This window comes from Macrobrachium rosenbergii, chromosome 45, assembly GCF_040412425.1.
Source record: "Macrobrachium rosenbergii isolate ZJJX-2024 chromosome 45, ASM4041242v1, whole genome shotgun sequence".
In the NCBI taxonomy this organism is placed as follows: domain Eukaryota; kingdom Metazoa; phylum Arthropoda; class Malacostraca; order Decapoda; family Palaemonidae; genus Macrobrachium; species Macrobrachium rosenbergii.
The window spans coordinates 30,833,093-30,859,284 of record NC_089785.1 but is presented as its reverse complement, the minus strand read 5'-3'; the positions used below and the strand labels follow the sequence as shown (position 1 = coordinate 30,859,284).

General features: G+C 38.8%; 2 protein-coding genes across 35 annotated transcripts in view; both read right to left on the bottom strand.

Annotated features, from left to right (window-relative positions):
* Window positions 1–5,801: 5,801 nt before the first annotated feature.
* LOC136829867 (collagen, type I, alpha 1b-like) lies at window positions 5,802–7,814 on the bottom strand. Its single transcript, XM_067088920.1, has one exon. It carries the CDS (start codon window positions 7,180–7,182, stop codon window positions 6,307–6,309), a length of 876 nt encoding a protein of 291 aa, XP_066945021.1. The 5' UTR covers window positions 7,183–7,814; the 3' UTR covers window positions 5,802–6,306.
* Window positions 7,815–11,342: 3,528 nt separating this feature from the next.
* The window catches only part of LOC136829866 (uncharacterized), a 20,254-nt gene continuing 5,404 nt past the window's right edge, over window positions 11,343–26,192 (bottom strand). For 4 of the 34 annotated variants that reach the window (XM_067088885.1, XM_067088892.1, XM_067088884.1 and 1 more), the window contains exons 3-12: window positions 24,823–24,928; window positions 22,722–22,874; window positions 20,913–21,080; window positions 20,195–20,251; window positions 19,641–19,664; window positions 18,469–18,528; window positions 16,856–17,080; window positions 15,026–15,095; window positions 14,034–14,289; window positions 11,343–12,670 (exon numbers count right to left, since the gene is read on the bottom strand). In XM_067088885.1, coding sequence (XP_066944986.1) covers window positions 11,962–12,670; window positions 14,034–14,289; window positions 15,026–15,095; window positions 16,856–17,080; window positions 18,469–18,528; window positions 19,641–19,664; window positions 20,195–20,251; window positions 20,913–21,080; window positions 22,722–22,874; window positions 24,823–24,928 — 1,828 coding nt within the window. In that variant the 3' untranslated portion in view covers window positions 11,343–11,961. The remainder of the gene's footprint in view (window positions 12,671–14,033; window positions 14,290–15,025; window positions 15,096–16,855; window positions 17,081–18,468; window positions 18,529–19,640; window positions 19,665–20,194; window positions 20,252–20,912; window positions 21,081–22,721; window positions 22,875–24,822; window positions 24,929–26,192) is intronic. The other 30 variants (XM_067088904.1, XM_067088907.1, XM_067088906.1 and 27 more) reach the window with 13 other exon arrangements.

Here is a 26,192-nt window from a genome sequence, read left to right as displayed (position 1 = left end):
ATTTTGGGTATGATTGTTTTGGTGATTATATTTGATATGACTGATGCATGGACACCCTTTTTCAAGATATTCCTTCTCTCTCTCTCTCTCTCTCTCTCTCTCTCTCTCTCTCTCTCTCTCTCTCTCTCTCTCCAGACAGGATGCCCAGTTTCCTGGGTGGCAGATTTCACGTGCAAACTTTGCACTATTGACGTCTGGGAGCCTGCAATAGTATACCATTGTTTGTTCAAACTAACAAATAACAAACGTCCATTGTTTGAAGTTTGTTGCTTTCCTTGTCTGTTGTGTGTAGGGGGGAGGGGTGTGATCTATTTTGTCAAAGGTTAAATTTGTCTAAATATAAAATTTATTATTTTAATATTTTTTCAATTTTTTTGTCAAATTTTTTTGGTCAAAATTGTCATTTTTTGTGATCCCATTCGAGAGAGACACAGTTTGTGAGTGCTTACTGACTGTTTGTGCCTCTCTATGTTTCCCCTGTATGTTTGTGCATGTTTACAACCCTGTTTTTGCGTGGTCACTGGTAATTGGTGTCCGTGCGTGTTTGCCTGAATGTTTGTGCATGTTTAAAAACCTTGTTTGTGCATGTTTACTGAGTGTTGGTGCCTGTGTATGTTTGCCTGTATGTTAGTGCGGGTTTAAAAGCCTGTTTGTTATTTTAAAAACCTGCTTGTGCATGTTTAAAAGCCTGTTTGTGCCTTTAAAAAGCCTGTTTGTGCGTGTTTAAACCCTATGTGTGTATGATTAAAGCCTGTTTGCTTATTGAAAAAGCCAGTTTGTGCATATTTCAAGACCTGTTTGTGCATTTAAAAAGCCTGTTTGTGCATATTTAAAGCCTGTTTGTTTATTGAACAAGCCATTTTGTGCATATTTAAAGACCTGTTTGTGCATTTAAAAAGCCTGTTTGTGCATGTTTAAAGCCTGTTTGTTTATAGAAAAAGCCAGTTGTGCATATTTAAAAGCCTGTTTGTGCATTTAAAAGGTCTGTTTGTGCATGTTTAAAGCCTGTTTGTTTATTGAAAAAGCCAGTTTGTGCATATTTAAAAGCCTGTTTGTGCATGTTTACTGACTGTTGGTGGCTCTGTATGTTTATATATTTACCTGCTGGTTGGTACCCAAGGCATCTAGCATCTGGCAACCACCGGTCACCCATTCAAGGACTGACCTGACCCAACGTTGCTTGAATTCAAAGATCGAGAGGTGGGACCTCATTACCTCGGGCATTTGGGCATTACCTCTTCGAGGTCAGGGCAAAATGAGTGGATTCGGGCATCGTGGGTATTGGTTTACTGAAAGTGAGACGTCGGGGGGAGAGAGAGAGAGAGAGAGAGAGAGAGAGAGAGAGAATGACTTAGCTAGCTACTTGTATTTGTATATACATGTCAAATGCGTGTGTAGTGAGAGAGAGAGAGAAAGAGAGAGAACCTAAGAATATTTGTAGGTGTATGTAATGTGAAGAGAGAGAGAGAGAGAGAGAGAGAGAGAGAGAGAGAGAGAGAGAGAGAGAGAGAGAGAGAGAGAGAGAGAGCTCTTCCTGTGTACCAAAATATCTCACTCATTCCACCTATGCTAAATAAAATAAAGAAAAAGAAAAACAATATTTTAATTCCTATATGTTCATCCTATTTTAATAACTCGCGAACTTCATGTAATGTAGGTATAATAAATTTATATAGTTATAAATAGGTTATACATACATACATATATATATATATATACATATATATTGTATATAGGTTTGTACAATGAATATAAAATAATATAAAGATGTGAGCAAATCTGAGAACCTATAATGGCTGTCGTATCTTTACAAAATTGTCAAGGTGTTCGTTGCTCTCTCTCTCTCTCTCTCTCACACACACACACACACACACACACACACACACACACACACACACACCCTTAATTAAATTTTATATTGAGCAAGTTGAAAAATCCAAGTATCATTTTTTTCTCTCTCTCTCTCTCTCTCTCTCCTTACGTAACTCTTGTTTACGTTTCTCGGACCGAGAGCTAGAAGCAGTTTTGAGGTTTTAATCATATCTCTTGCCTATTTTTCTTATCAATTAGCTCTCTCTCTCTCTCTCTCTCTCTCGAGTCACCTGATAGCGTGGGCTGATAGCAGTAAGTTACGTGCGTGTGTGTGTGTGTGAGAGAGAGAGAGAGAGAGAAGAGAGAGAGAAAGAGTACTTAAGCCTCACACTTTCCTGTTCTGGAAGCGTTCTCTATCAACTTACCAACCATATTACGATGTGGGTCAATTTTGTATAATATATATTAATGCTTTCCCATTGACAAGAAAATATTCTTATTACAAAACATTTACATAAGTATTTATTTTCATATAATACTTTCTGCAGTTATGTGCCAGTTTATTTGTTACCGAGACAAGAATATTTTTTTAAATATTTATCTCGATTTTTTTTTTTTATATTCAGATGCCTTTCCAAATTCTGATTCAATATATTGTATTTTTACTGTTTGGGAAATATACTTACTAATTTTGCGAGATATGTTTACTAATTTGGACAAATCATATTATTTTCGTGGTCAGATGTTTTCAGTAATATATATTTTGACTTCCAGAAATAGTTTTCCAAAATACGTTGTTGTCAATATTCAGATATACTTCCCAAAATATATTGCTGATAATTTTCAGATATACTCCTCAAAATATATTATTATTATTCAGATATATTTCCAAATATATTATCATCCATATTCAGATGTATTTTCCAAAATATATCATTAATATTCAGATATATTTCCCAAAATATCATTATTATTCAGACATATTTCCCAAAATGTCATTATTATTCAGATATATTTCCATAATATATATTTTGGCATTCAGATATAATTTTCCAGAATATATTGTTGTTAATATCTAGATATATTTTCCAAAATACTGTATATTATTACATTCAGATATATTTCCCAAAATAAATTATCATTTATATTCACATGTATTTTCCAAATATATTAATATCCAGGTATATTTCCCAAAACATATTATCATTCATATTCAGATGTATTTCCCAAAAGATATTATCATTAATATTCAGATATATTTTCTAATATATATTTATTTTCCAAAAATATATTTACCAGTCTTTTTTCTAAAATATATTATAATTTTTTGCCAAAATATATGTCCCATGTCTTTTTTCTAAAATATATTATCATATTTTTCCCAAGATATATTTACCAAATCTATTTTTTTCTATAAATGCCATCATTATCTTACCATAGTATATTTACCAAGTCTTTTTTTCTAAAATGTTATCAATAATAATTTTTCCAAAATATATTTACCATAATCTTTTTTCTAAAATATATTATCATTAATAATTTTCCAAGATATATTTGACAAAATCTTATTTTTTCAAAAATATATTATCATTAATATTTTGTTCCAAAAATATATATGACAAAATCTTATTTTTTCTAAAATATATTACCAATGATATTTTTTTCCAAGATACATTCGACAAAATCTTATTTTTTCTAAAATATATTAGCATTAATATTTTTTTCCAAGATATATTTAACAAAAATCTGTATTTTTTAAATATCATTAATATTTTTCCAAAATACGATAAAATCTTGTTTCAAAAATATATTGCCATTAACATTTTTTCCAAGGTATATTTGTCCAAATCTATTTTTTTTAAGTATATTATATATCTTTTTAAATTTTGGCTCTCATCGCCAATGAGATTTTTAAATTCTTCTGCAATTCAAAAAGAAACTATTAAAATCAGACCAAACTAAAATAAAAAAAAAAGTTTCATAAGGATTCACGAAAAAAAATGCACATTACAAAAATATTCCTATATTGAGAAATCGGAAACTGATATTACAAAAATTCTCCACCAAATAAAAGGTGGATTATATTAAAAACAAAAAATAATAATTACACAGCTGTAAAATAAAAAAAAAAGGGCATGACCTTTCTTCAACAGTTAACAACAATTAAAAAAAATATACAAGTTCATAAGGCACGGTTGAAAAAAAAGTAAATATATTTATATATATCACTTTTTTTTTTTTAATAATGAGGGAATCGACATATGTATACGAAGAGGTACACATACAATGATAATTATATTATCTCAAAACAGTTTCAAAGTCGCGTCATGGCTACACAATATCTTGAATATTCCGGCACTTTTGAATTTCGTTTGTCAGTCAATGTTATTTTTTATTTTTTACTCTAAAAAAACTCATTTTCCACTGGCCTTGTGAGTCCCTAATTCACCACAGAGGCTGCAAAAACTGCAAAAAAACTGTTAGATTCTTTTAAAAAAAAAACAAACACTTCGCAAAACGTATTCCGTTTCCTTTTCAAACATATTTACAAGAATGGAATGGCGGTTAAAATAACATTATATCTTCACTGGCTTTGAAAAGAACGCTTCTCACAAACTCTCTGCTTCTTCTTCTTCTTCTTCTTCTTCTTCGACATCTTGGGGCAAAAACATCAGACCAAAGACTCCCAAAGATAGTCCATAGGCCTAGGTCCACATAGCCATGCAGGGACCTAGATAATCCACAGGCCTAGTTCCACATAGCCATACAGGAACAGACAGATAATGTTGAAACTGTCATTCCTGCTGGTGGTGCTAATTACTGCGCCGCCCCCCTCCCCCCCTACAGGTGTGGCAACCACATGCCTGGGAGGTGGGGGGGGGAAGGGATGGTAGTCTACACAGGTGTGTGTGTGTGTATGTCTGTCTGTCTGAAGGCAACATCAGCATTCCTCGTTTCAAATAAAGTGGAAAGAAGATTCTTATTGAACACTCAAAACGTAGTTCAAGAACTATGCATTCGGTTTCAAGATTCAATAGACGATCAACGTTAGAAGCGTTAGACGTATATATATATGTTTTTATATATATATATATATATATTTTTTTATATATAAAATTTACGACATCGAACACCACTGGGCAGATGGGGAAGGGTGTGTGTGTGTCAGAGAGAGAGAGAGAGAGAGAGAGAGAGAGAGAGAGAGAGAAGAGAGAATATTGCACAGTTTTTCGTCTGTTTTCCTATTATCATCCTTTTATCTTCTCCATCCTGCTGGTGGGGCATTATGGGAGTGAGGTGGAGTAGGGAAGAAGAAGAAGAAGAAGAAGAAGAAGAAGAAGAAGAAGAAGAAGAAGAAGAAGAAGAAGAAGAAGAAGAAGTAGAAGAAGAAGGAGCTGGAGGAGTCTGAGTATGCAAGCGACGATTCTGATGACCTCCCTGACGAAAACTCAAATAAATATGTTTTTTTTAATATTATATAGAGATGAGGTAACTTGGGGAGTGAACAAACAAACAAATAAACAAACACAGTCTTGTCTCGTATCCCAACAAGCCTCGTCAGCACTTTTTTTCTTTTTTTACTCTTATTGAAGCACTTACATTGCTTGCTTTCTTGCAACTTTCCCAAAGCTTGTTTTTAAGTTGTTCTTCCACTTTGCAACACCGAAAAACACTTTATTCTGTCCACAGTCTGATGACTGACTTTATAAGGTAGTCTCCATAGGCCTAGTTCCACATAGCCATGGGGACTTGGGACTTGGATAGTCTACAGGCCTAGCTCCACATAGCCATGCGGGGGGGACTTGGATAGTCTACAGGCCTAGATCCACATGTCAGTCCATAACAATTGTTCGCACATGACCCGCTTTGCAATTTTTTGTTTAATAAGGAGAGCCGTTGTAGAGGAGCTGCAGATTCACTGCAGTAGTAGTAGTTGTAGTTGTAGTAGTGCTGTTGTAGGGGTGGGGTGGGGGTATGAGAGAGGAGGAGGAGAGAGAGAGAGAGAGAGAGAGGGAGGGTGTGGGTTAATAAGACATCACAGATTTACATGAGGATTATGGCCCTTAGAAGGACGCCATAATTATTAATATAATTATTAATATTATTATTATAATTATTAACATAACATATCATCGTCCTTGTGGGGAGGGGGTGTGGGGGGGGTGACACTTCGAACCTCCTCTCTTCTTCTTCTTCTTCCTCAGACGCACTTCCAAGACACCGTTATATTATTACTAAAATAATAATAATAATTATCATAACAACGAGCAGTTTCGTTATCCATTATTATGTATTATATATATTGCACAGGGCGAGCATGCGCGCGCGCGCACGCATAGGGAGCCGTAGAGTGCTAGGGGCATGGCACTGAATTATTCATTTGTTATTCTCAATTATTATTTGTTTCTCTTCACACGCGAATTAAACCGTCCGTCTATATATATACATATATTTATTTATATATATATATATATATGTATATGTATGTATAAGTTATATACTTCTAATATCACAACCGACCGCCGAGGGACGGGTCATTATAACTTCTTTTTCGGAGGACACGCCGAGACGACACCGCACTACTACCTCTTGCCGGTGGGCGCCGAGGAGGCCGACGCCGACGCCGACGCCGACGCCGCCGCCGACCTCAGCAGATACTGCATGACGTCGTACTTGCCCCTCCAGCAGGCGAGGTGCAGCGGGGAGAAGCCGTCCCTGTTGGTGAGGTGGAGCGACGCCCCGTGGGCCACCAGCACCTTGATCACCTCCAGGTTCCCGTCGAGGCAGGACTGCGTCAGGGCCGTCTGCCCGTCGGAGGTGAATCCGTTGATCTGCACCAGCTGCGAGTACCTCGTCAGGATGCGCTTCAGCTCCCGGGGGTTGCCCTCGCGCACCGCCTGCGCGAACTCCGCCTGGCACCCGAACTCCGCCCCCGACGAGTACCCGGAGTCCACCGCGGGCGGGAACTGGAAGCCGAAGTGGTGGTGGTGGTGGGTGGTGGTGGGGCGGCGGCGACGACGGGGGGCGCTGGTACCCGGGGCTCTCCGGACAGCTGCTGCTGCTGCTGCTGCTGCTGCTGCTACTGCAGCTGCTGTAGGCGGGAGACGCCCCTCCTCCGCCACCGCCGCCCACTCCGCCTCCGCCCCCACTGCTACTGCTACTGCTGGAGGAGGTGCTCGAGATGCTGTAGGCGGGGCTGTGGGCGGTGTAGGCGGGGGAGTAGAGGCGCTGGTCGTCGTAGGGATCGGTGAGGGGCGCCGGAGAGGGCTGGGGCGACGCCAGGGGCGAGGACTCGCCCGTCGACATGAGCGAGTCCGGCGAGGACGGGGCGTCGTCGGAACAGACGGAGTTCGCTCGCTCGACCTTCATGGCGGGACCGAAGGGCGGCGAGAGAGAGAGGCAGCAGGTGGTGGTGGGCGGTGGGAGAGGGCGTGGGCGTCTCTCTCTCTGGGGACTCTCGTCTTCGACACGCCGAAGGAAGAAATCTCTCTCTCAGTCGGTCTATCAGATCCCCCGGCGGGAGTTTCTTCAAAATAATAAATAATATCCTTTGATCCGAAGGGCGGGAGGACGCAGCAGCTGCATGGGCAGCAGCAGCTGGCAGCGGTCGTCTCCCTGAAGGAGGAGAGGAGCAGCAGCGTCTAGGAGGATCGGTCGGGCCCTTCGTCAAACGCGACACATGAGACCTCAGCGGGGAGCGACCTGCAGGATGAACCGCTCGGAGCAGTGTCTGAGGACTGACTGGCAGCGCTGCGCCCGTCGAGGCTCTCCTCTGCCGTCTGTGAGGGAGGGGGAGGGGGAGGGAGACTTGGGGGGGAGGGGGATGGAGGAAGGAGCGCCCTTCACCAGCGCCGCCCTGGTGGCAGAAGGGAACAACACCACGTGGGAAAAACGGACGGCAGCGTGAGAACGGTGTCACTCCTCACACCCCCCTCTCTCCCTCTCCCTCCCTCTCTCTCTCCCTCTCTATCCCCCTCCTTCCCCCTTCCCATAAGCCAACCCGGCGGCCCTGAGCTCTTAGCTCTCTCATAACATAACCCCCCCCTCCCCTCAGATCTCTTCAGCATCTCTCTCTCTCTCTCTCTCTCTCTCTCTCTCTCTCTCTCTCTCTCTCAATGATATGATGCGGCGATCAAATTTCTCTCTATATCAGATGAATGCTTTTTTTTAAATACTCTAAAATATAATTTAATAATTAGGAAAATAACGCTGCGTAAAAATGATAATGGTTGAATTAACTTGATGACATCTGTAGATAATAGTTGATGATGAGATTAATAGATTATTGATAATGTTCCCATTAACGTCCCTGATAAGAGACTTCAAGTACACACGCATATACAGTGTATATATATATGTGTGTATATATATATATATATATATATATATATATATATATATATATATATATATACATATATATATAAATATGTATACGTATATGTACATATAAATATATATATAAAATATACATGAATAGATATATAATATACAGGCCTATATGTATATATGTACATATCTATAATACATACACACACATACATATATATATATATATATATATATATATATATATATATATATATATATATATATATATATATATATATATATATAATTATTTATATATATATATATATATGTATATATATATATATATATATATATATATATATATATATATATATATATATAACAAGGCAGGTTTGGTTTCAAAGATTTTTGGACAAATAGATAATTTAGGTTTTGTGTGTTTGTGTTCGTATGAGAGAGAGAGAGAGAGAGAGAGAGAGAGAGAGAGAGAGAGAGAGAGAGAGAGAGAGAATGAAACCTGACAGTTTCAAAAAGCCTTCAGTGAGTTTTTGCCCCCAAAAAAAAAAAAAAAAAAATAATTGGAAATTAATGGAAAAATATACCACATGACATAAAAACCCCACCTTCCATTTTTATTTCCAAGCTTTGGAAATCAGTTCCTTTATCTGTGTTCCCCATTCTGTATCTAGTCTTCATAGAAAAATACAAATCAATAATTAATATTAAAATTTTTAACGTCTCGTGTACTTGCAAACTGGCCAGAGTTGAAGTAATGTTTATAATAATAATAATAATAATAATAATAATTATTATTATTATTATTATTATTATTATTATTATTATTATTATTATTATTATTACCCTACCCCCAGCAGGGCCTTAACGAACATATCAGAACGTTGTCCGGACCTGGGCTAGAAAAGTGCGTTAGGTGTCCAGTCCCAACGGCCTCTTTTTACATAAAGAATAATATTTCTAAGCGTAATAAAATACCTTATTTTTTTATATTAAAAAAACTTTACTGAATAAGGCCATTACGGTCCAATTATCTACATAAATCAGAACAAGAGCCCGTGCCGTCTTGCCTTTTGAGAGACATTCACCTCATCTCTTCTTGAATTTGCATGAAATTTTTATAGGCCTACAAAGAAGTCTCGGTGCTACTTTGGCTAGTTATCTAGTTGCCACCTGCTCTGAGGTGCTAGTACTAAACACCGTATGGTGAATGGAATGTAGACGGCCACGCGAAGATATAGTTTATTAATATAATTTTTCGACCACACAGTACAGAAATGGGTGTATATAATAGTATGGTCCCTGAGGGGCTAGTACTAAACACGGCGTCCCAAGGAGCTTCCGCCATGTTTAGTACTCCGAAACACAGAAATGGGTGTATATTAGTCCTAGCACTAAACACAGGCCCCAAGGAGCTCCGCCATGTTTAGTAGTAGGTGAAACACAGAAATGGGTGTATATAATACTATGGTCCCCGAGGGACTAGTACTAAACACGGCGTCCCAAGGAGCTTCCGCCATGTTTAGTACTAGCACCTCGGAGTAGGTGACATGCAGAAATGGGTATATATAATACTATGGTCCCCGAGGGGCTAGTACTAAACACAGTATCCAAAGGAGCTTCCGCCATGTTTAGTACTAGCACCTCAGAGTAGGTGACGCATAGAAATGGGTGTATATAATGCTATGGTCCCAGATGGGCTAGTACTAAACACAGCGTCCCGGGAGGTGCTTCCGCCATGTCGAGTACTAGCAGGTGCTAGTACATAACAAGCCAAAGCAGCACCGAAGTCTTTCAAGAATTTTGTAGATCTGTCTATCCTGAGGCAATTCTCTGTTCTTTTCTGTTGCTGTGATATGAGGTGTTGTTCCTATTTGGTGGAGGAAAACTTGGAGTTTTATTAAAAATCTTGTTCCACATCTTAGTGCTGGTCTCATTCTGCATATTTTGTTGAAAATCTTCATCATTCTTATCTCCCATTACAATCCAGATCTCTCCGAGCTATAGGCTTATCATCCACCACACAGGACTATACAAGCAGTTAATTCCAACAGTCTCGCCTTTTCAGTGAGGTTCAGTACCACAGGACCACACAGTTTTTTTAAAAAGTTTTGTTCCAGCTGTGCCCAAATAATCGAATGTTCCTCCTAATTCTGTGGTTGAATAATTGGTACTTCAAAAGTTCAAGCTAAGTTCTTTTAATTATGATAATATCGAAGCTAAGGTCATTTTGAGGACAAAAATTTAGTTTGGAAATCCCTCAATAGGCTTAAAACTTTTCACTGAAACTGGCATCATCAACTTAAAATGTGCATAATTTTCAAGTGACCTCAAAGCAATTAATCTCATGTGATTGAAATATTGCTTTGACAAGGTGATTTTGTTTGAGTCCTGTATTGTGGGAAGAAAACTGGGTATCTTGGAGTGAACTGGAGGCCTTTGCAGGTTATCTTAAGGCTGGAATTATTTTTAGTCTGACTAAGAGATCTTCTACATTCACAACTGGTCCCTGATACCATTTTCCTGCAGAGAGAGAGCAACCAGATTCTCTGAAACCGGCACCAGTATGCAGTAAATGTTCCTCGCTTCCAGAGGTCCTTTATTCCTCACACCACTGGACTGTAGGACAGCCTCCTTACTAAGGATGTCTTGCAATTGGAACTTCAGAAGTTCAGGCGAAGATGCAAGGCATTACTACCCTAATACAATAATTCTCCTTGTATTTTAATATTTTGCTTACATTTTCATTTATTAATTTGTTAATTTATCTCTTTATCTGATACCCGATCTCCTCTTTCTGCATTTCCCATTACCTTCTACAGTGGATTGCCTCTAAAACCATAATGTTATGCTAACTTTAAGGACTGAAAGTCACCAGACTTGAAAAGTCCAGGTTCAGAGTAAAGTCCAAGGAGGTTTGTTCAACATTCAAAAGTCCATGGACTTTGGAACACATCGTATGAACTGCTAGATTCTGACAGAACATCTTACTGCACTACAGTGTCTTGTCAGGGTCTTCCTTAGAACCAAAACATTTCTCTAGAAGTTGTAACCTCAATACCCATTTTATTTACTGTAAGGTCTTGAAAGGACATTGTGTAAGAATAAATAGTGAAAGAAGGAAAACATATAATTCCATGTTTCAGTTGAGTGGTTAGTAAATAATCATAAGTTTGAGAATGGTTGAAGAAAAGGCAGTGACAAAATAATTTATGTATTCTTAACCTGTGTTAAATTATCATAAACTTAAAATGAAAAGAGATTAGTTTTTTGTACAAGCTAACGTGCTGAAGAAGCAATTACTATTTACATTTAAGGTGTGTTTATAACTTAGGTATATACTGTAGGCAAATTTTTCTTTGAAAGAAAGGAACAAATTTGTTCAGATTTTTCATCATTATTAGCACTTTTTCAAATGGAATAATAATAATTAGGCCACCAAGAGTTCGTGTAGTTTGGTACACTTTGAGTTCATCTACAATTAGAAAGTAAAATCACTCTTTACCATCAGTGATATTTTGATAAACTGGCTTTACCACCAAAGAACCAATGTGGGATCACATGATAAAGTGTCAGTGCTTCTGAGAACATAAATCTGTCTCTTGGATCACCAGAATAGATTCTGCTTCTTGAAGTGTATTACTCTGAACACACTTCATACCAGTTAGTTTGGGCGAATCTGTAGGTCCACAACAGGCATTTGATGCCATTAACACTTAGTTATTCTTATGCCATTGACAATTCATTATTATTCTATGGGCCTTCCTTAGACAAGGGGCCCAGACTCGGAGACAAAACCAAGAACTTCATTGCCCCCTTTTAGCCTGCTGGACCAGGAGGGCCCCTTGGTCCTGGTCTGCCAGCATCACCTGGTCTGCCAGCATCACCTGGTCTGCCAGCATCACCTGGTCTGCCAGCATCACCTGGTCTGCCAGCATCACCAGGTTCACCTCTTCCTCCAGCATCACCTGGTCTCCCACGAGCTCCTGGTCTGCCAGCATCACCTGGTCTCCCACGAGCTCCAGGTCTGCCAGCACCACCTGGTTCTCCTCTTCCGCCAGCATCACCTGGTCTCCCACGAGCTCCTGGTCTGCCAGCACCACCTGGTTCTCCTCTTCCGCCAGCATCACCTGGTCTTCCAGGAGCACCTGGTCTACCAGGAGCACCTGGTCTGCCAGGAACTCCCCTTGCTCCTGTTTCTCCTGGAAGACCTGCCACTCCATAGTCTCCAGAACTTCCTCTGGCTCCGTAGTCACCGGAGGATCCTCTTGCACCCGTTGAGCCCTGCCTTCCTGGGTCCCCTTGCAAGCCAGGTTGTCCTCGAGGTCCTGGAGTCCCTGGTTCACCTCTGGAAGCTGTATATTCATCCATGCTGCCTCCTGATCCAGGTGCACTGTAATAACCCGAGGTACCAGGCGAGGCAGGGAGAGCTGGCCCACCGTCCGGCCCACTTGGGTTGTTTACTCGCGTGTAGCTCGGGCTGTAGCTGACGTCCCCAGGGGAGGCAGAGAGACTGTTGCCTGATACCCTGGAAGAAATGCAGATTACAGATTAGTCTGAATTCATCTGTCGGCCTCAGTTTCATGAATCTTAGCTGTTGTTGTTTAGGCTGACCTGCCTTATGACTTTTCTCTTTGAGCAGTCTATAAAGGTTGTCAACAAGGAAGTACGTTCATGTAAAAACGGTAATAAAGGAATTATGCATCAAATTCAATTTATTATGTGTGAATGATTTGGGGGCAAAGCGGTAATTATTCAGTGTTGTTGTTTAGCTCATTAAATCTTTAAATAACTAGCCAAATTTGGAAGAACAATTACAGCTTTAGTTTCAGAGCAACATTCTACAGTAAATCTCGGGCAAATCAGCCGATCAACCTCATATCTTTGTAGGAACAAAATCAAAGCCAGCTTTCTTTCATTGATCTCAAATGGGTGAAAGTTCTGTAAGAGAGGCCCCACTGGTGGACAACTTGATGTCATTGCCAATTTCAGACCAAACCCTTACAAAAGAGAGGCGTTTACAGGAAGCAAGGAAAGCCGAAACCTCAAGAAAACTCGTGAAAATTGCCAAAATGAGGCTTCTGGAGCTGCTGTTATCCAAAGAGTGAAAGTGAGAAGTGGTGGGCCAACATTTGTCAAATATTTTGACTGGAATATTTTCAAACATAAAAGAGGGTCAAAGAGGCCATGAAGCTACCTTACAACCTGAAATAGAGGGCCCAGGGATATGCTGAGGTCAGAGTTACTGATTAGATCAATTCACCTGATTCAGTCTGTTAAAAAAAAGAATAGAAATAGAAAAAGAAAGAGCTCCACAAAATTGAGAGCTATGTTCTGCTTTGATGAAAAGGGAGTGTGAGAAAGAAACATTTTTGTAGCTAGAATTCAGCATCTAAAACAAGAAAGATCTGATGTTATGGAAGCAGAATTGCCATTTTAGACTATGTGATACTTCCAAGACAGAGGAGAAATGTCAAGATTATTCATCATGAAATAGATGTGGTGAGAAAAACAGAAGAAGAGTGGTTGACAAACGATAACACTGAGGGCGAGGGAAGATTTACACCCCCGATACAAAGAGGTCAGATGAAAATTCTAGTAATGAGATCACAGTGGAGAGGAGTGAGGCTGTAATCAAAAGCTTTAGGTGGAAAAGGCCTATGCCAGATTCTGACGAATGTCCTTTGCATTTCAAGGGTGATGACGAAACTTTCTACAGTCCTTTGGAGGGGGATCATGAAAACTAGCAGTAAATGTAAGAAGGCACTCTGCAAGGGCCTTGGTAGATCTTGCCTTGCGGAAATGTAGTGCCAATGCAAAGACTGAGAGTTAGTTTAGAAGTATCTGAGGAATTTTAATGACTTTCCACACCAGTGACTGTTGTTACTCACCTGACTGGTTTGTCATCTTGGGGCCTCTCGGGATCTGGCTTGTTGATGCGAGTCTCCAGTTGGGACATCTTTCTTTCCAGGTCCCGTCGAAGAGCCGCATTCTCCTGCCTCATGTTACTTATGAGGCGTCCTCTCTGTTGGCTTTGTTCCTTTAATTCATCCAAATTACTTTGGATGGGCTCTATTTTACTCTCCAGTCCTTGCAAGCGACCCACCTGGGTTTCCAGCCGAATCAACCGTGATTCAGTGTTTCCGCCTGTAATTGCAAAACGAGCTAAATAACAACAACAATAAGTGTAATGATATGCAAACTGTTATTGGCTAATTGCCATCTATAGTAACATAGTGATGGATTTGATATTGTTTTAGTGATTGTAGAGGAAATATGGTGTACATGATACGTCCATTAATTGCGATTTGGAGTTTTCGTTATGACAGTGGTGTCTTTGTAAGGACATGTACAGTAGGGAGTGACTTGTTTGGTGTAAAAGATAAGATAACTTTCAGGCAGTGGCATGTCATATTTATATATAGAGAGAGAGAGAGAGTAAAGGGAGAAATTAAGGATATATCAGAAGACATAGGTGGGAACTGAAAGAGGCTGCACAACTCAGTCAGAGTTTGGAGGCGAGCGCAGGATGGGACAGTCAAAAGTAAACTCTAGCCAAGAAGATGCTGTATGGAGCAAATATTACTAACAGAAAACAAGAAAAGAGGTGAATCCTTGGTGCAGGTGAGGCAAGGGTGGCAGTGGGAAGTATGCAGAAAGTTACAGCATAGGAAGAGGATTCCCGGAGCCTATATATATATATATCCAGGAATCTTAAGAGGGCTTGTGGATTGAGAGTGGAATGTTACAAGCATTATACTTGGTGTTGTGCATGAATATAAGTTTTGAATAAAAGAAATATAAGGTGAAATTCACTTGTTTAACAAGGAACTCTACCATTATTTTTGCTGTCTTAATATGTACAGGCAGTGATGATACGTACCGCTCTGGGACTTCTGGTTGTTCACCTTCTGACTCAGTCTTTTGACCTCTTCTTCGAGGCCATGAATTCTCTGCAAATGAAAAAATTCAGTCAGTTCTAAATTCTGTTTGTCCGAAGCTGACGGTAAATATCCCAGCTAAAGTCACTGATGCTAATCGTGATTGGTGGAAGTTTGTGCTGATTGCCAACAGGTCTATATTACTCAGAGTGGTCACAAACTGCATGTATATATATATATATATATATATATATATATATATATATATATATATATATATATATATATATATATATATATATATATATATATATATATATATATATATATATATATATATATATATATATATATATATTAACTTTATCACATACACAATTGTTCTGTGCATTAGTAGAATTATTAAAGGACCTCATTCAAACTGGATGGTATCTAATGGATACCATCCAGATTGAATGAGGTCCTTTCAGTAATATATATATATATATATATATATATATATATATATATATATATATATATATATATATATATATTGATCTTCTAACCTAGGTTATAAAGCTATTTTACTGTTCCCATATTAGTAAAATTAGCAACTGTTTCTTAGTAGTTTTCACATGAACACAACTTATTGATCAGTCTGTCTAATTTTGAGCACCTACTATGTACATATCTTTGTGACTTAGCCTTTACCCCAAGGTTTTCTTTGTAAGTGGTCATATTTTATTGCTATGTACAGTAGGCCACTATGTACAAACTATTTTTGACATGGTCATTATTCCTGACCTGATGACCTAATATGTACACTACTATGTACTGTACAGTACATCTCGCTTTGTTCACTCACTTATGCGAAAGGTTTCCTCAAGCGTGGTCATATTCTGCTGCTATGTATACTGCTATTTACAAAGCTTTTTGACCTGGTCTCCTGTAATGTACACTTTCTGACCTTGTCATCTGCATGGTTCACCATTATGTACATATCTATGTGTGATTTGAACACTTACCCAGTTGCTTTACTTGAGATTGGCAATTTTTGCTGCTATGTACACTTGTCATGCTTACTACAATGCTGCACACACTCTTGTGTTCGGTAAGCTACTATGTACATCTTTTTCTGACCTAATTACTGATGCCATGGCTTTCCTCAAGAGCAGACAGGATTTACTGCTATGTACATTTTGTTACAAAGCCCTTAGCATTTCAGTATTGTATGTGGGTGCTCTGTGTATGTTGCCATGAGCAGTACTATGTACAGGTAATTATTTCCACACATACTGCCTAGAGCAGTACTTTGTACAGTTGGGTATTTCACTCACTTTGCCCTGAGTAGTACTATGAACGGGTAATTATTTTCACACACATTGCTTGAGCCGCACTATGTACAACCAGTTATTTTCACACACACTACCTTGAACAGCACTATGTACAGCAAGTTATTTCTGCATTGGCCTTACTAATGACCAGGCTGTCTAACGCACTAGAAGCTCAGCAATTGTGCTATGTACCTCTGAGCAGTAATATGTACAGGTAGTTATTTTGACACACACTGCCTTGAGTAGCCCTATGTACAGCCAGTTATTTTTGCAAAGCCTTGCTAACGACCAGTTTGTCTAATGTACTAGAAGCTCAGTGATCGTGCTACATACCTCTGAGCCCTACTATGTACCGTGCAAGTAATGTAGTTATATTCACATACACTGCCTTGAGGAGCACTATGTACAGCCAGTTATTTTCACATAGCCTTGCTAAAGACCAGCACTAGCTCTAGTACTGGCAGCCCAGCGATCAGGCTATTTACAGTACGACGCTCACGTCCACCTCTCTCTGACCTGGTCGCTTATCTCGGACCCCTCCCCCAGGAGTGTGATGTTCTCCCTCATCTTGATGACCTCGTCCTCCAGTGGGAAGATGAAGGCCTTGACCAAGTGGTTGATCTTGCTCGTGACGTTCTGGAGGGACCAGTCCATCCTCTCCATGGATTCTTGGCTGAAGGCGGTCAGCTGAGCATCCATCTTCTTGGTCTCAGCCTCGATTTCGCTCACCTTCTGCATGACCTATCGGCACAAAGTTAGACTGGAATCTTACCCCGCGTCTCGCTGGCCCGCCCGGAACTGCAACCCAGCACATCTGACTGACCTGAAACAACCACTCTTAGCTCGTTTTGCTTAGGTCAGCACTGTCAACCAACAGTTTTGCTTAGACCAGGACTCTCGACTGACCACAGGTGACTAGCTGTTCATTTTGTTTTGGTTAGGTCAGCACTCTTGACTGACCTGAGATGACTAACTCATTTTGCTTTGGTCAGCACTGTCGACCGACCACAGACAACTAAGAGTTCATTTCATCTTGCTGAGGCCAGCACTATCGACTGACCGGAGATGACTAGCTCGCTTTGCTTAGGTTGACTAGCTCGTTTTGCTTAGGTCAGCTCTGTAGACTGACCACAGACAACTAAACTAGCTCGTTTTGCTTAGGTCAGCACATTTTGGGTTCAGCAGTGTCCGGGCAAACTTTCTCCCCAAGATTCAAACTCAGGTCACCTACAGCGTGATGCCCAGCAGAGATATTAAGACTGTAAGCCAGAAAAATGGAAGAAGGAGGAGAATTCCAAAGCTTGGTAGTAGAGGTGGGAGAATGAACATAGAATCTCTCTCTCTCTCTCTCTCTCTCTCTCTCTCTCTGATTTTTTGAACTTTCATTCTTTTACTTTTGATGTTTTATTATTGATTGTATTTCTGTTTATTAATTGATTGCATTTATTCTTTCTTCCTAACTTCCTTTTTTAATTCATAGATAACCTATTCGGAAATAATAATAATAATAATAATAATCCACAGCATATATACATACATACATGCATACATGCCCTTGAAACATCTATAATACAGTTCCAAAATACAAAAATTAGATATTCTTGGAATTTTCATGAGGTATGGCTCAGAGAGAGAGAGAGAGAGAGAGAGAGAGAGAGAGAGAGAGAGAGAGAGCAGACTTAAAGATGATTATTATAACAATACTAATAATAACTCCTTTCACCATTACAAACTGAAAGAAAGCATTATAAATATTTTTATTATAAATGGGAGCACTAGCGGATCCAGGGAGGGGGGCACCTGGGCAAGTGCCCCCCCATGGAAAACAATGATAAAATAATAATATTGAAGTTTTAGATAATAACATAAATGAGAAATATAGAAATGGGAAAATAACAGAAATAATAATAAAATTTTGAGAAAAAATAATAATCTTAATGATAATGGATTCGGTATTTCCTGATAGAACAGGCGATTGCTGTCCATTCCATTGTATATATAATATATGTATATATATGTGTATGTGTGTGTGTGTGTGTGTGTGTGTGTGTTATTTATGTATAATATGAAAATTGGTGCCCCTCCCATGACATTTTTCTGGACCCGCTAGTGAATGAGAGATTCATTACCTGGTCCACGTCGGATTTTGTAGCGGATTCCTGTAGGACTCTTTCGTTGTAGCTGGTTGCCTTTGGAAGATAATAAACATGAGAATGATTAAATTATTATTATTATTATTATTATTATTATTATTATTATTATTATTATTATTATTATTATTATTATTATTATTATAAGTCTTTCTCCTCTAGATCGAGAACGGGATAACAAGTCCACAATAATATTCAATGGTGAATTATCGTTGATTTTATAAAAAAAAAAAAAAGTTACAAAAGCTTTCGAACCCTGTCATGGGTTCATCTTCAGTCTAACTAAAATCACTGATACAAAAAGTGAATATGTAAGCTCCAGTTTTAGGGATGGAGCGAATGGGCGACCTCTAAATATTATTGTGGACCTGATATACAGCATTGTTATAATTATTATATTAGGAATTAGTATTATCAAACAGTTGTGTTGATTCAAGACGACACATTTCCAATAACTTAGGACTGACTGGCACCAAAAGAACACTCGATTGTTTATCGTTAAGTTCGCTTTTAAATAATCGTTTTATTAATATTAACATAACACTGAATATAACTAGGGACCTACAGGGACACAGGAGAGGCTTTGGAACTTTCATCTGCAATGACTTTGTTTTAGTATGTAGTTAATTACTGATATAACTCCTGAATTGTGTCAGTTATTCAGCGTGGTACTTAGACAACACGGAAGTTAAATATTGTTATTACTATTATTCAGAAGAAGAAACCTATTCACATGGAACAAGGAGCCCACCACACAGGGGCCACTGACTTGAAATTCCAGAAGCTTCCAGAGAACATTAAGGTGTTCATTAGGAAGAAGAAGAGATCCCGCTTATTAAAAAAGGAAAAAGAGAAATTAATGAACAGATAAAGAGATAATAAATGTATTAAAATGCAAGGAGAATAGTATTAGGGTAGTAATGCCTTGTGTTTTCGCTTGATCTTCTGAACAAGTTCCAACTAGGGAGGCTGTTCCACAGTCCAACGGCGTGAGGAGGAATAAAGGACCTCTGGAACTTGGGAGAAGTTCCACAGCGAGGCACATTCACTGCATAACTGGAAAGCTGCAGTGATACAAGGGGTGCTCTGAACCTTTCCTTCTTCCAAAACTGGTTCTAGAATGCACATCATTTCTGATCTCTCAGACTCACCTGCCGTAGCCTTTGTATGTCGTTCTGTAGAGAAGAGGAGAGAGAAAGTTGCCGTTTGAGAAATTTATAGAAAGGATCCTTTTCAGAAAGTAATATGTCATGTTATTTTCATCTTGTCACATTATGACTTCGTTGTAGTCACGGCTTATGAATCATTGAACGACTGTTGTGCAAATTTGTTGGTCTATAATTGGTTTGTATCTACGCGTCACCTACTCCGAGGTGCTAGTGCTAAACATGGCGGGAGCTCCTTGGGACGCCGTGTTTAGTACTAGCCCCTCGGGGATCAAAGTATTACAGACACCCATTTCTGTACTGTGTGGTCGACAAATTATATTGATAAAGGATATCTTCATGCGGCCGTCTACTTTGCATTCACCATACGGTGTTAAGTACTAGCACCTCAGACTAGGTGACGCATAGATGGCAATCTAAAGTAGCACTGAAAAATCACTTTATAACTTTTGTAGTTATGGCTTGTGAATCACTGAGCAATTATTATGCAAATTTGTTGGTCTATAATTAGTTTATGTATAGAAAATCACTATTCATACCTTCAGTCTCCCGACTTCAGCGTTTAGCTCAACCATTCCTTCGCCAGCAGGAGTCGCCTGAAAGATTATAAGCTTTCTTTAATATACAACAAAACTCATGTAGATCTTTGTATATTAACTCTTTTCTAGCATTCATCTTTTCTTCAAGTTCATATTTGAATAGTTAGTTTGTCAGTTTATTTATCAGATTTCATGCAGTTTTGTCTTTCTTTTTTAGGTGGGATTCGAACCCACGTGGGAGGTACGATTGAATCAAAGGCCATACCACTAACCTCAGGTGAGTTTCTGTTAATGTTTACATAGTTTTGATAAGTTAAACTTATTGTTAAATTCTTACTCATGTTGTGTGTAACAATATAATATATATATATATATATATATATATATATATATATATATATATATATATATATATATATATATATATATATATATATATATATATATATGTATATATATATACATATACATACTTATATATATATATATACATACATACTATTTGTATACAGTATGTATGTGTATATATATATATATATATATATATATATATATATATATATATATATATATATATATATATATATATATATATATATATATATATATATATATATATATATATATATATATATATATATATATATATATATATATATATATATATATATATATATATATATATACATATTGTTATGGGCTGGTCTCAAGAAGGTACCTGAGCAGTGTCTTGCAGCCTCTCAAACTTGTCATGCATAGACTCTAAACTTTTGTTCGTCTCCGCGGCTATGTTCTTGACGAACATGACGATGTTGTCTAAGGAGCGATTGGCACCCACCTGGTCCTCCTCCAGACTCCTGACGGAGGACTGGAACTCCTGCAGCGCCTGAAACGAGCGAGGGTGAAAGTACAGGGAGAGGGAGGGAATTTAGCGTCGTCGGTTTGGGATCCGTCGAAGAGAGCGTTTGTTTGGTTTTTTGGGTCTGGTGGTAAAAGTTCACACAGGCGATGTCACTGAGGCTTCTATCGTGCCTCTGGTTGGTTGGTATATTGCTGAAGTAAAATGTAAATACACCTTTTCATATTTTTTCAAATACTGTACTGTATTACTGTGATGAATATCCAGAAATATCATTCTAGCCTCAGTATCTTCTGTGATTTTACTAACTCCATGAGAAAGTTGAGATGAAAAAAGTAACTGTATAAACATATCAGCGACAAGTTTATTTCACCAATCTTGATTCCCTTCTTTGATATCGACTGTTGATATTTACCGTCAGCTCCAAAAAATCAAACTTTAGGTCTGTGTCTTTTAATTGACCCTCATATTGTTAAATGCTCAAACATCTTCATATTGTAATTTCCATGTTGATAATCATATCATGGCATTCACTAATATCATGCTCAAACCCATGCACGGACATTCAAGATGCAATCACTGAACAGCGGGCAAAGAAAGAATGCACAGTTGGTTATATGTCTTCCATTGTACCTGAGGAATCTTTTTCAATTTGCTTTCAGGTGGTCATCTATTTCTTAAGATTGTGTCATATAAGAGGACTTTCTAGAACCTTTTACCTTCTTGCCACCAAACTTTGCATCATTCAGCCAAAGTGTTGGCAGAATTAAGGCAGACATGTTCCACTGACACCGCTTTAGCCAAAGTGTGCGACGAAGGCTTTGTTACCGTTGTACAAATACATTGGCTACATCACCGAAAGTTTGAGAGCAAGTTGCTAACAGCACCAAGGTTCCACCTCTCTATAAGAAGCTATTGAACAGCCTTGCTTGATACTGCCTTCATGAGATGCTAGGAAATATAATCCTGTGACACCACCTTTATAAGATGCCAGAAACATTTGTGTGACACTTCCTTCATAATATGCCATAGATTACAAAAATATGACACTTTCTTTGTAAGGTTTCTTACAACTGACCAAAGTGACAATTCCTTGACAAAATGCCATAAAAGAGGCTCACACAACACTCTTTATAAGGAGACGAAACAGGCTCATGTGACACAGCCTTTGAAGTCCTGTAGGAAATGCTATTGTGATGATAGCCTCTGGTATGGTAACAAAGTGGCACAGTTGTAAACAACCACAGTTTCACGTTCCCATGCATTCTATGTTTGATCCATTGCATATCTTTAAATACAGGGACTAAATATTCTTGGTATGAGTGGGTGCAGGGTTTCATGTCTATGACATGCCAAGGATTTAGACATTTTGATTGTTCTATACAGGGGTTTACACTTGTATGTTCAGTGCTAAGTAGAGATTTAGAAACATCCCTGTGTACAGTATGGATTTAGCCTTGTGTATCTATTATAATAAGGTCAGGATTCAGGCAAATGCACCATTCCTAAAGAAGAGATTTCAGCTCACAAAGACATTGTTTATCTTCTAAGAATCATTCATGCCCCCTGAAATGCTCGTTTGACTTCAACGTGCAAAGGAAACGACATCGATAAGGCATTAGATCACACGTACTCACAACAGCAGGGCATTCGTTGCTCTGCACGTACCTCCTTTTGCTCTCGAATCTGCTTCTGGAGCGAAGTAGTGACACTGCTCTGTTGGCTTATCCGCTGACTCAGTTTCTCCTCCAGGAGACTTCTGGCTGCCCTTTCAGCTTGCATTTCCTCTCTCAGAGATTTCAGCTTCTCTTCGAACTGCGCCTGGAAGGAGACCAAAGTGAAATCAGTCATTCATTTTCATGGATTTTAGCTGAAACAAGATGGATCAATCAGGCATACCTCTACGTTTTGTGTCAGAACGGGTGACGGTTTATGAAGTTGAGGTCATCGACTAATACGATGTAGCTGCCGTCTCTTTTAACGCAGATGAATTTTACAAGCAGTCATTTTCAGCCGTAGCATCAACCTTTCATCTGAACTTGAGGTAATGGTATCAGACATAGGCAAAATGAACATATTATCTCTTACACAAGAGTTCTCTGAGTACAGTTTAGCTTCACACGATTTTGTGTTTCCTATAGAAAAATTCCTTCACCTAATTGTCTTGTCTTCAAATAAGGCGGGATAGAGCAAAATGTAATTCACTTCCAGTTTTCCTTAACATTTTAGTAAGATAATTTACTAAAAACCTGTGCATTTGTGCTTCTGTGTTCCATAGCCAGTGACAGTACCCTTTCTGCCCAGTGCTTGCAGACAAACTTCTCAGAAGAGCAGACGCACAGGTTTTTAGTCAGTTATCTTATCTAACATCTCAGGGAAAGCTTGAAGTGAATTAAATTATGCTCTTTCGTGCCTTGACTGAAGAAAAGGCAATTAAATGAAGGTATTTTTATATAAAGAGAGCGCAAGATCCTAAGAAACTAAACTGTATCCAGAGACCTTTTGTATTAGATCTGTGTTTGGAAACTTATCAGTTACATTCACCGAGCCCTGATTTTTGTGATGATGTTACAAGTCCTTGATCCCACAGTCTCTGGTTTCAATAGTGTTTACCCAACAAAATCCTGACCATGGTTAATGTCCCTGAACATCACTTACAGCAAAACCAGCAGAGTAGCAAATGTGTCAACAACAAATGAGATTAGATTAAATAAATGTCTGCTAATTTTCAGGTATTTTAGCCAAAACAGAATGAGTAAATCAGGCATTCTTGTATGTTTCATGTCAGAATACATGACATAATTTATGAAATTGAAGTCATCGACTGATCTGCTATAGCTGCTATCTCTTTAGACACAGGTGAGTTTTTTGATACTCACTGTAGCCTTAAGTTTGGATAAAAGATTGAGCCTGTGACTGGAAATGACTCTTCATGAAACTCACCTATGTCTAACAAGACAGCAGCTATAGCAGATCAGTTGATGACTTCAGTTTCATAAATTATGTCATGCATTCTGTAATGAGACATACTGTACAAGTATGTCTGATTTACTCAGTTCATTTCAGCTAAATTATATAGGAACAATCGTTCATTTATTCAAACTAAGCTTATTTGTTGTTGACACATTTGCTACTTTGCTGGTTTTGCTATAAGTGATGTTCAGGGACATTAACTATGGTCAGAATTTGGTTGGGTAAACACTATTGAAACCAGTGGCCGTGGGATCAAGGACTTGTAAACATCATCACAGAAATCAGGGCTTGGTGAATGTAGCTGATAAGTCTCCAAGCACAGATCTTTGTGATGGCCAAGCCCAGGTCACCACAGATGTCAGAGAGGGCTACTATGCAGGCATCGCTCACTCACTCCATTAGCATTCAGGCTTCATTATGACTCACTGCCTCTAAAGTCTGACGCAGACACGAGCATTCAATTATTCAACTTCCCCTGAGAGTAGAGAAACAGACTTTCAGCCGTTCAGCACTTCAGACAGTGGAGAGAGGGCGTTGGAGTGGTTGGACAGCAAGATAAAGAGACCCAGAAGATAAAGGAGTTGAAGTACAAGGATCTAAAGGTAGAAATGGGTGAAAACTGCCATGGTTTAATAGTTAGCAAGGCTGGACAGCAAAACTGAAGAAAGGAAATGGGAATGGAAGTCAAATAAAAAGATTAAAGAATGGGTGTAGCTAAACACCACATGACATGAGGTGCTCTGATGGCACTGCCCTCCTCCCACAGCCAACAGCCTGAAAAGCTACCCTTCCATACCTTCACGGAGTTCACCATCGCTTCCATCTGCAGTTGCAAGGACTCAGGAGCTACGCCCTGCCACGATCGAGGGGCTGGTCCATCCTGAAGAAGCTCGTTCAAGCGCCTGCAATAATACAAAAAAAGTTCTTTAGTGCTTCATTACAGTCCGAGGGATTTGCTGTATGCAACGCCACGAGTTACAGATGAGAGGTTCAACTCTTTCGATGGGTCTTGCCATATAACCTGCCCCCTTCTCAGAGGGATGGTTTGCCTCCCTGCCCATCTCGCTCGCTGTCAGTATTGGAAATAGTTTGGGTCATCTTGTGAGGTCTTGGTTTCCTGTTTTGTGAAGCAGGGTTGCACGTGGATGCTGTAATTCTTGAGCGGTTATGCTTTAAATATTAATTTCTTTCTACCCTACTACAGTCTTTAGGAAATCAAAGCTAATTATGGCTTCCATTGTTGATGTGGAATGTATGACAATCATTTTAGTTTAGTTGTAGAAAAAATCAAGTCCACCATACATGCATTTTCAGTAACAATATATATATATATATATATATATATATATATATATATATATATATATATATATATATATATGCACAAACACACACACACACACACACGCAAACACACACATACAAAACATCTCCCAATATCTGCTATTAGATGCAAGAAAGCTCTCTAGGACCCGACCCACTTTCTTGACACAGATACTACACGACTGACTTACTTTCCTAACTCACAGTAGTGTCCCGAAGACCTTGACACTTTACCACTTTATCTCATCTCTCGTTTGCCCAAGTTGCAAGCAGATGAGTGTCACACGAAGCCTCTGTTGGGCAACCGCTGACCTGAAATCTGATCTCGCATTTATTTTTGCAGTGAGAGACCGCTGGCGATGTTATCTCTGTTCATTTATTCCATTTTTTTTTTGGACCTGACGGTAAATCTCCTCATGCGATATCGTTGGAGATGCTATCTGGCTTCTGACTGGCCGATGTATCGCATGGAGGCGCTATCTGGCTTCTGATTGGCTGATGTATCGCATAGTTGCAATGAATTAAATAGACCCCCTTTTAAACAGTACAGAGTAACCATGTCAACGACAACTCACCATTCCACCAGTCAGGTTTAATCTCCAGTGATGTCAACTGCCGATTTTTACCGCCAGGTTCCAAAAAACAGGCTGACAATTATCTTTTTGTTGGCAAATTTGTAATAACTTCTGTACGTTGACTTGTCAGTGTTCCTGATCTATATCTGCTTATAGATAGATAGATAGATAGATATAGATATATATACAGGTAGATAGATAGGCTATATATATATTTATATATAAATATATATATATGTATATATAACCTATCTATCTTTATATAGGC

Bases quoted from the DNA above. Each gene is read 5' to 3' on its own strand.
- LOC136829867 (XM_067088920.1), bottom strand. From the start codon at position 7,182: ATGAAGGTCGAGCGAGCGAACTCCGTCTGTTCCGACGACGCCCCGTCC.